At 43.1% G+C, this 10,789-nt stretch overlaps 1 protein-coding gene across 2 annotated transcripts in view; it reads left to right on the forward strand.

Annotated features, from left to right (window-relative positions):
* Positions 1-1,511: 1,511 nt before the first annotated feature.
* The window catches only part of TSHZ3 (teashirt zinc finger homeobox 3), a 69,922-nt gene continuing 60,644 nt past the window's right edge, over positions 1,512-10,789 (forward strand). Inside the window, exons 1-2 of one of the 2 annotated variants that reach the window (XM_054049429.1) lie at positions 1,512-2,466; positions 3,551-4,021. In XM_054049429.1, the coding sequence (XP_053905404.1) occupies positions 3,982-4,021 (40 nt within the window). In that variant the 5' untranslated portion in view covers positions 1,512-2,466; positions 3,551-3,981. Of the gene's footprint in view, positions 2,467-2,779; positions 2,850-3,550; positions 4,022-10,789 lie in introns of those variants that run through there. The other variant, XM_054049430.1, reaches the window with a different exon arrangement.

The following is a 10,789-nucleotide window of genomic DNA, read 5'->3' on the forward strand; positions in this document are numbered from 1 at the left end:
TGAACCTAGAGGAAGTCTTTATAGTTGAAGAAAGTAAGGGTAACTGCGAACTTGCAGAACCGCAATGCATAAAAACACCTTTTAACCCTTTCCCCTTGTATAAACCTTCTTGAATCCTTGATCCAGCGTCCAGTGTCCTATGCCATCATGCACGGTGTAGTGAAAGCAGTAAGGTTATATTGGAGCATGCATGCGGTGAAAGATGAGCAGACTTGGGGGAAAAAACTCCTTGGAATTGCAGAAAATAATGATTGGCTGGTATAGAACTTTGCTTAGGAAGCTCTGGAGCTAACTAATAGAAAATCGACATATTTTCTGGCTTGAAATAAGTATCTGCTCTCTCACATCTAGAAATAAGTATGTAAATGACTGAAATAATTGTACACATCCTTACTACTTGTATTTTACTGTACTTTTCTAGCATATTTTAATCCATACCTTGTAGTTCTCATCTTGATTTTTGTTTTAATCAGTAATAAAGTCAGAGTTTTATGTTCCCCTTTAATTCAGTAGTGACTGTGAAAGTTTGTCTTAGCATCTCATGTTCCAAAACTAAGTGAAATACTCCATGTTGTACAGTGTCTGTTGCAGAACTTCATCCGCCTTGGCTAGCAGTCTTTTAAAACTGCAGTTTATACATTACTCAATATCTGTGTTTTATTTGATACAGATTTAGCGGTTTCCCCTGAAGAAATAGAGACTGCATCTGGTCTGGGTGCTTAACACGCTGATCCTGTCCATTCCTCCAGTCTCTCTCCACTGCCTTTGGCAATTATGTATCCTTTAGGATTACCTAAATTATTTAGGTTTTCTATTTCCCAGTTTGTATGTAAAGGGGGAGGAGGGAAAAAGGAAGAATGAGTTATTAATTAAAGCCTAGTCCGTTATGTTTTCCGAGTCTGTCTAACATTTGTAAATACTTATGCTGCGGCTGATCCCCTCCTTCCTGGTTAAGTTGTTTAGTATGTTAGTTATTTGTATTGAATCACAGTCTATGTTATGTCTGATGTGTTGTCGTTGCAATGTGCAGTCAGTGTGACACTGATGGATGCGCCAATGGTTAGACGGACAGATGTTAGGGCGGATCTAACGGCATGCAAGGGAGAGGGGGGGCGAGCGAGTGAGAGAGACTGGGCTAAAAACATCCCGATTCAGTGAAAGTCGCTTATTTCTGGTGCAAACAACGCAGCCAGACACACACACACACACACACACACACATGATTTTTGGAAGGGGGGGCGGGTAACGTTTCAGTGTAGTCTCTTAAGCAGATCTGATCGTTGCTTCTGTGGTCAGATACTATAACTGTGAGAAGAAACCAGCAAATATCAATGAAATGGACCTGAGCGAATTTGGCAGCACAAGCGGCATTTGACAACTCACCATTTTCTTGTTTGCAAGAAATGTTTCGTTTTTCCCCAACAGTAGCAATTTCCCGGGGACTTTAGGCGATTGCGATATTTTTTTCATCCTAAAGATCGGCTTTTAAAAAAAAAATTATAATAATAATAAAAAAAAAAACCCGCCCCCCCAAAAAACTTCTCCACCCTTTCATGTAAAGTATTTGAATTTCCTGCAACTTGAAAAGAGAAGCAAGAGCAAAGGAACGTCAAGTCGGCTTTACAAGATGAGAAGAGGCAACAACATCTGCACTTAGTAAGGTATTTGGAATTATCCCAGATCTTGAAGAATGGGGGCGAGTGGAGATTTTCTGATCTTACCGTAAAAGTGAGATCATCCTTTCCCCCCCTCCCTGTGGAAAAAAAGAGAGAGAGAGAGAGAGAGGAGGAGGAGGAAAATTATTTGCTACTGGTGTTTGCTTCACTTCTCTTAAGTAAAGAAGGCATCTTGGGACTAAGACGATTGTCTGTGATTTGCTGTAGCTGTCATTAAATATCTATCAGCCACACAAAGAAAGGAGGGGGGAGTGAAATTGGCAGCCGCGAAGGTGTTTGGCAATCGCTTCTGATCCATGTTCGTAAAGCACTTGAAACACCGTTAGAGTCCATCCCCTCTTTTCTGATGTACATTATTGCAACCCAGGAATACACAATCAAACTCACACCGCATCGATTCGCCAGCGCTCGCTAAACCCAGGATTTCACCAATGAACTTGGACCTCCCCCACCCCCCAAAAAAGTAATCTTCAAAGCAGAGTTTGTGAGTGAGTGTATGTGGCGGGAGGGGGGGGGATTTTTGCAAGCAAGTGCTGCCCAGTCTCCCCAGCGAAGGCGTCTCGGGGCACTGCAAAGATTGAAAGAATAGAAACCTAGGCAGCATTACCACCTCCCCGAGCCTCCAGCCGGAGCTACTTCGCGAGACGTGCACAGACAGACGGAGAGGTGCAAAGTGGAGTTGCTCGCTGCTTGGGCTCCAGCAAGGTGTGCGCTGTGCAAGCCGGGGCGCTGGAGGTGCGTTTGCTGCGGCAGCAGCAGCCGGCCAGCTCCGCAGACCCGGGGCACGCTGGTAAGTTGGGAAGGAGGGAGGGGACGAAGAGGGAGGAAGGAAGGAGTGGGTGGGTTGTTGCTGTGTTGTATTTTTTAAATGCACCGGGGAGGGAGGATCAAACAGTGCTCCAGGCTGCCCGAAAGGGGGTGGGGAGTTTGTTTAAAAAGCAATGCAAAAAGATCCCCAAAGCACCACTACGCCCTGAGAGGTCCGGTGTCCTCCCCCCCCCCAACCCCCGGGGCTGCTCAGTGTCACTGCCGGGTAGCTGGGCTGCTCCTGCCGGAGCCACGCCGGGCTGGCTGGCTCCTCTCTCGCCCCATGACTGATTTGCTGTCACCGTGCAGGGAGCGGACCTGCCCTGACATATCAGGCCTTTATGGAGAGAGGGTTCCGGAGCTTAGGTGGGTGTAGCTGGGGGAGGGGGCAATTGCACTGGGGCCCCCAGCTCGGGGCTCCCCGACAGCCTCCGTAACTGGGCTGACATGGGAGCCGTGGGGTCCCAGCGAACACGATGTACCGGGGCCCCACATTTCTCTCGGCGGGCCTGGGGGTGGCACGGCTGGGGGGCTGAGATGTGGGCTCACCGGGCAGAGACGAGTGGCGTCTTCCTGGGCCGGGGTGGGCAGCTGTGGGGGCGTCCCTTGCCCTGGCAGCGGGGGCAGGAGATGGGTGCCCCTGGCTGCAAGGGGCAGCTATGGCAGGCAAGGGAGGGAGCCGGGCTCCTCGCGGGGGAGGAGAAGTGAGTGCCTCGGGGAGGGGTGGGGGAGTCCCTTGGTTACACGCTGGGCTGGAGTGAGTCCCCTGGCTGTGGTGGGGGACCCCCGGAAGGTGGGAGGGGGTCCCTGGCTAGAGGCAGCGTGGATCCCCTTGACGATGGCTGGCAAAGTTGGGAGGTGTCCAGCATGTGGGCACAAGGAGGGGTCCCCCCCCCGGCTGTCGGAGATGGGGAGGGGATTCGGGGTCCCCCCCCACCGCAGCCCGTCTCTCTGGCGGCGCCTGCGGCGCGCCGCGCAAAGAGTTAAGGCGCGGGCCGGGGGGAGCGCGGTGCCCCGCTCCCGAGACTAGTTGGAGTGACACTGCGATCATCTCGTTTCCCTTCAAGCTTTGCCTGTTGCCGCCGCCGCTCCAGCGCCGAGCCGGAGCCAGGGAGCGAGGGGCGCAGCCTGAAGCTCTGCCGACTCCTGCCAGCGACCCCCCCTTCTTTATGCCGTGATCTCCGAGCCCGGCCAGGCACCGGGCGTGCGGGGCTGGGCGGGGCGGACGGCGGGCGCTCCCCGGCCCTCCTGCGCGCACCCCTCGTCGGGGGGCTTCCCCGCCGCCGGCCTCTGGGGCGATTTGTCAAAACTTCCCCCTCCGCCTGCCCGCCTCCCCCTGCGTGCCGCCGCCGCCGCATGCACAGCCGCAACACCCCCGAGCCCGCCCGCCGAGCCTGGAGCCGCTCACCGGATCTGCGGGGCTGAAGCAACTCTGCCCACTCCCGCCCCGAGGCAGCCCACCCCCTCCTGGCACCCGCGGCGGCAGCAGGAGCTCAGCATGCCGAGGAGGAAGCAGCAAGCGCCCCGGCGCGCAGCAGGTACGAGAGCTGCCTTCCCCGGCGGTTTGTTTCTCCCCTCTCCTCTCTCGCTTCGCCTCTGTCTCTTTCATAACAGCTCTCCGGCGGGCAGAGCTAGTTGGGTTTGCGCTGAGCTTCCCTTCTGCCTCGCTCCCCGGGATTGCACGTTGCACGCCTTGGATTTTGCAGAGTAAACTTGGTCAGGCAGACACATCACTGTGGCTCCCCCCCCCCCCCTTTGGGGCTGGAGGTTGGGCATGATGGTCTTTTTTCCTACTTTTGGTTTATTCCCAGCTCCCCTGTTCCCTTCCCCCCTCCCATTCCTCTGTTTTGTGGACAACACTTTGTGAAAACGAGGGATATAATAGAGGTGAACGTTGAAAAGATGTGTGTGGCTATAGGGGTGGAGGAAAAGAGAGGTAAATGTTGCTCATTTCCAATCCCTGCTTTGGCACTCACTTTGATTTTCTCCCCTTCCTTCCCTATACAATCTCTATCCCCTTCTTTCACACACTCACAAGCAGTTTGTTAAAGACATTGATAATTTCTTTGTAAACAGCTAGTGTATGTATGTATGTATTTATGTATGTATGTATGTATGGTAAGTGGCACAGAGTGATATTACAGACTTGCAATGTTACTTTAAGATCAAACCATAGACAAGACTCCTTTATCCAAGTTTATCTTTCTCCCTCTTCCCCTTGTACTGCACTGTAGACACCTCCACTGGACCAACAGATCTGCCTAGTTGGTCACTTTCTTTGGCAACCTCTTCCCCAGTTCTATTGATTTTTTTCATTTATGAGCCCAAACTGGGGAGCTGCAAAGGAAACCAATGCAAAGGGTGTGTTGTCTGATAACTAGCCAGTATTTTTGATGCTGGGTTTGCATTACCCCTCTTTTTTTTTTTTTTTTCCTTTAAAGAAATTATTTTCTGGGCTTTTGCCCTTGTGGATTTTGTTCTCTTTCTTTATGCCTGGAATGTCAGTTCCTCTTAAACTTGAGCAGCATTTTCTGGAAGGACCAAATTGTGGGTGGAGGGGTGGGGGAAAACCCAATAAAAACATTATTTTACAATAATGGAGGTATGTGGGGTGGAAAAAGGTTTCCTTGGCTTGTTGCCATCCTTGATTTGATGGCTGATTGATCGCCTGTCATCTGGCTGCCTTTGATCTATTCATTCCCGATAAACATCAATAAATCACTTGCCATGGTAACGCCAGACTCAGTGACGTCATATATGGCCTGTTAACTCTCTGTCAGTGCAACTTTAGGGACTTTTGGTTAGTTTTGTGACATAATCACATGGACATGCATTTTGATATGGATGATACTTACACTGAATGGATAGAGATATAGTCTCTCTCTTCATTTGGAAGGGTTAGCTATTTTGGGGACCAATAATTTAAGTGTAGACTGAAGCACTCATGGTGCATTCTTTAGGAGGGACCCATATGTATGCATGAATGTAGTAGTTTGCCAAGTGGCTATAGTAATACTTTTAATTAGTCCATTCAGTGTTCCCTACTAAAACTTAAATAAAGTAATCCTGCTACTTATGAGAGCATTGTCAGAAGAAATGCTTTAAAAAATCTGCCAGTGCACTTAGAAATATGTCAAGCTCTCAAAATGGCATGATTTGAACTTAGTAAGCAGCAAGCAATACAATGAATAACATAAAATATACACAACTGTATGTACATTTCCTCACCTCCTTAAGTGTACACTTACTTGTTTTTGTAATAGAAGAAACTATACTTGTTCACAGTAGATTTTGTAGTCTTAGTCTACATACTGACATTTGGAAAGTTTGGAACATTTTAAAGTGCAATAGTAATATACTCTAACAAACATTTTATTTAAATAATACACTTTAATATGTTGAATTTCAGGTTAGTGCCATCAAATAATGATACTTGTAAAATGGGTTCAAAACTTTGTCCTTCAACATAATTTGAAAAGTCTAGGCTGTAAATGTAATTCAGTTTTTGAAGAACTTGGTTTTCTGAAAAGTTAGGTATATTCTTCAAAGAGGTGAGCTATAGTTTGGACTTTAAGACTCTAGGAGAATCTTTCCCTGGTGAACTCTCACATTTTGAAGTACTCTGTCTTTCTGTTTTTGGTTTAAGTGAACTAGTCATGATGTATGATATATTTTTTACATTTAGTAAAAATGTAATCTTTACATTTGTAGCTTTTGGGTTGCCACATAAAACATAATTATTATGATCATTGCCTCCTGCTAAATGCTGTTTTATTAATCAGCTTGGAAATGTTATTTTTCCTATTGGCAGCATAGCCAAAAGTATTTTTTACACTTTTTAAAAACAGCTAAGAAATAGCAGGTTAGTTAAGAAATATTCATTACAAAAACTTGACTGCAGGACTAATAGGAGATGGAAGAATGGTTTTGCTCTATCAAAATGACCCGTCAAAACGACTTTGTTTCATATTTGATTTAATTGTCTCTCTCCTGACAGGCACATTCATCAATAGCTTAATGGTCAATCAGAAGTTGGCAGAGTGAGTGCTTTCATTCTTTCCCATACACTAGCTTTGGCTTTACTTTATCAAAATGCCTCTGCCTAATGGATATGAGGGATGTAGAATGACTGAAGGGCTACTTATTTAAGAAGAGTGGGGGAAAAAACACCAAAACATTTATGCTGTTGATAAGTGCATGAAGATAAATAAGTGAGCTGTGTGAGGGGTTTTTTTATTATTATTATTATGAGGCACAAGAAACTTCTCATTTTTTTTCCTTCTTTTTGGCTTCACAGCTGCAAGTTATAAGGTTCATGACTGCTTTTGTGGCATACTAAGAGTGATGACAAATTGATTGCTTTGTACCGGTAGACCGAAAATAAATAAATAAATAAATAAAAGGACTGGGAGGATGGGGGGAATTAAAGATGTCTGCTGATTGGTAATTCAGGAAATCCAGTCCCCAGCAACCTTGAGAATACTCGAGATTTTTTTTCTCTCCAAACTGAAAGGTCCGCTCAGCCATAAAAAAAGAAAAGTTGTTTTGCCAGCTTCATTAGTGTTCACCTAATTAGCTGTAAACCTGATGGATTCCTGACAGCTTTAATGATTGGAGATGACAAGCTCCACGCAGTGTCATCCAGCAGAATTAGGTTTGCAGCTAGTTTGATGTAATCAAGTTGATATTACACAGTCCTGGTTGCCTTTAGTTGTGCATTAACTCAATTTTCTGCTGCAGGTGACAAATGGGCTTTGGTACCTGGATAATCATGTCATAGGAATTAGGGCCCTTTTAATGGTCTGGAGTAGAATAACAACAACAAAGAACTCTCAGCAGCACAGAGCTTGCAGACATAACAGACAGGTGCACAAATTCTTTATGTCTAGCCCAAGTGTTAACACCACACTGTAGAAGACTAAAGCTGTCTCTAAGAATCAAGAATCTATAAAAATGAAAATTTCAGTTTGTTTGCTTTAAGATAGATGAATATCATGGATAAATTAGGGAGAAAATGTCAGAGGATCATAGTTTTTAACTACACTTGTTAATGCAAGGGAAAGATCTAAATTACAGTTGCTGTTCCAGTGACTTTTGCCATTTAAGTTAGAAGGGAGGAAAACACTTATTAGTTAAAGGCTACTGTCTAGGAGAGCTAAGCAATACTATACTAATGGAGGCTAGTCTGGTTCATGCAAACAATAATTATCTATCTTTAAATTATAGCTTTTTTTTTTTTTTTTTACAAACACATCTATTTAAAAGATCAAGACAATGTGGTTTAGTTCTCATTGACTGAAAAGACTTAATACACATTCTCTATACATTCTATTCTCGCTCTTTAAAAGGACTGGAAACTGTAATGATTTGTTGGAAACTCATTTACGTTTTTTTATTGAATGAAACAATTACTGGTTTCAGGCCCAGACAATAATGCTGCATTTGAAACCTCTTATAGAACTTGGGGCCATGATATTTTTTCTACTGAAATGTGTTCTAAACAGTAGAAATAATCCACACACTTTCTCTGCTCTATTTAGCTCTCTAAACCCAACCTTAGTGCTTACATTCTGAAGAGGCACATACCATCAACATGAACACTTTAATATAACTGATAGATTAATTTTCAAAGGTGCTGAGCATCTTTAGTTTCCATTGAATTCAGTGGTGTTTGTGGGTTCTCAGCAGCTTTGAAAATCAGGCCAAAAGTGTATAACAAAAATTCTGTTGAGAGATAACACATAGGTCTTTAGACAAAATTCTAGACATGTAGATATGAGTTCAGGAAGTTGAACGCATTTCCTAATTCATGGGAATTGCTTGAAGCTACATAAATGCCTGGCAACTACATACATACCCCCAAAAGTAAATGTAGCGATAAAGTAGACTACCTATAAAGGTACTTGCAGTGTCAGCCCTTGGTATGTTATTTGCCTCCAAACCTGCCACATATTTTTCTGTTGGACAGAGATTCTTCCTAGCAGCAAGCTGACAAAATGATTAGTTATGGCTGTCCTCTGCTTTTTTTCTGCAAAGTGTGAGGAACAATGCAAAAAGAAAACGGGGCATAAATGTAAAAAGGCCTGATAGATTCCACTGAATATCCTGCTGGAAAACAGAATTTTCGAGAATCAGCTGCCATTGCTCCCATTAGCTTGACAGCTGTCAATTAGGGCTTCAGTGCTCTCCTGGGCCACAGTTTATTGCGTGCAGTTGATGTTGTCATTTTGTTCTCAGTTTTGCCTTGAGCGCTATCATGAGCAGGAGTGAAATAGTCAATAACTGATGTATCAGCAGTTATTTCTTAAATTGGCTCACAAGTCTGCATTTTTCCTCTTTTTACTAAAGATTGTTTTGTAAAGTGATTAGAATGAATTGTGACTGCTGCAGGGTTATGGGAAATGCAGTGAAGCTAGGGTGAGTTAGCAGGATTAGAGTGGTTCCTTTTTGTCAATGCTGTTTTCAGGATTAGTGCAAACTAGAGTATAGAAAAGATCACCTTCCGGGTGAAGGGCATGGTAAATTTTAAAGTGTGTTGTGCACATGATTACATATACATGTAGTGAGAAATGAGTGAGTGAAAAGAAATCATTAACCATAGCATAAAGTAGTCTCACAAGTAGCTTTCTGTACAAACCTTGTAACTAGCTAGCTTTACCATACAGTAGTCTAGATTTTAATCCAATGTCTTGACCGTTTCTCAGGTCATCCAAATACAGTCTGGTAAATTTGAATACAGCCCCATTTCGTGACACGACTACTAGATCAACTGTAAAAATGCCTAAAATGCTATATTGCAAAGTAGGGGTGCATGTGTGTGCGCGTGCGTGTGTGTGTGTGTGTGTGTGTATAGTACTGAAAATAACATACATCTAGCGCAATCCTATGTTATCTGTAAATTACTTGAGATATGCTGTTTAGTAAATGATACTCAGGTGTTCAAGTGTGGGATTTTTTTTTTCAGTTACGCCCCAAATTGTGGTTTGTGTGCTTGAAGTTAAAAACGAAAGGTGAATACAATATATTGTATTTAGTAACAATGATATGGACTGGTACATCCAGACAGATAATATGCAGTTGTAATTAGACTGAATAGACAGGCATTCATTTTTAAATTCTTTGACACATGCATAAAATAGTCATATAATAAGATAAGATGACAATTTTATGTTAGGTTGATAAAGTGTCCCGATACATGCATTTAAATGTCTGTAAGCCTTTTTTTATCCAGACAGATTAATTCTAGTTTCCAGCATTTGCAGTTAGTCATTAAATTAATTTTAAAAATCCCACTAAACAATGGATGTGTTCCTTTTTTGTGTGTCATTACCTAAAGCATGAAAACTGGAAACATGTATTCAGTTGGTTTTTCCTTGATTTCAACATTACTAACAAATTACATCAAAAATTGGTTCAAAGGATTCAAGCCATCATCCATGAGCAGAATGCATTGTAGTTTTTTAAGAATAATAGTGCAGAATAGAACATTATAAGTGCTTGAACTTGTTTATGACCATTTACATGAAAAAACTGTAATGGTTCAGATAAAGGGATTGTTATAATAAAAAATATAAGACTTCTTCCCCATAATTTTCCCAATCTTACCACTGAAAGACATTTTTTAGCCAACAGATAGTCCATCAGTATTTAATAGTCTACAGAATTTAAACACTTTTTATTGTAATCATAAAGATTTCCAGAAAACAATCAGTGGTATATACTCCGGGAAAAAACAATCACCAAAAGGTCATAGAATACCTGAAAGCTTTTTGCGTTCTCTTGTTTGCTGAGACAGTAAAGGTGTGTCTCTTCAAGAATAATCTAACTTTGCGTTTGTGCTTAATTATAAATTATTAATTCATAATGTCAGGACACGTGTTATTAATTATGACTCTCTTTTCTTCATCCAGAACAGCTGTTTGGGAATCGGGTAAGTTCACTACATTTGTTGGCATGGGAGTTCACCAAATGAAGAACTCTCCATTCCCAACTCACGTTACCACTCAACTCCCCTTCTTTTCATATTTAGGTTTTTTTTAAAGTGGTTAGAGTAAATTTGACATTGTTTAGAGTAAACTTCCGATCTTTCACATAATTAAGCACATTCACAATAAACAAACATTTTTGTGGAGGTGGTTGTTATGTGCTGGCCATGAATAATTCTTGTTTTAGTAAGGCTATCTTAAGGTAGAGAGGTCAAAAGGGCACCTCCATAAGCTTCTAGTGGGGGAAAGTAATACAATTTTCATGCCCCTCTACCAAACTCCCGCCGAACTTAACAAGTTTATGTAGAAGAAAGAGCTGTT

Source organism: Malaclemys terrapin, chromosome 14 (assembly GCF_027887155.1).
Source record: "Malaclemys terrapin pileata isolate rMalTer1 chromosome 14, rMalTer1.hap1, whole genome shotgun sequence".
Classification (NCBI taxonomy): domain Eukaryota; kingdom Metazoa; phylum Chordata; order Testudines; family Emydidae; genus Malaclemys; species Malaclemys terrapin.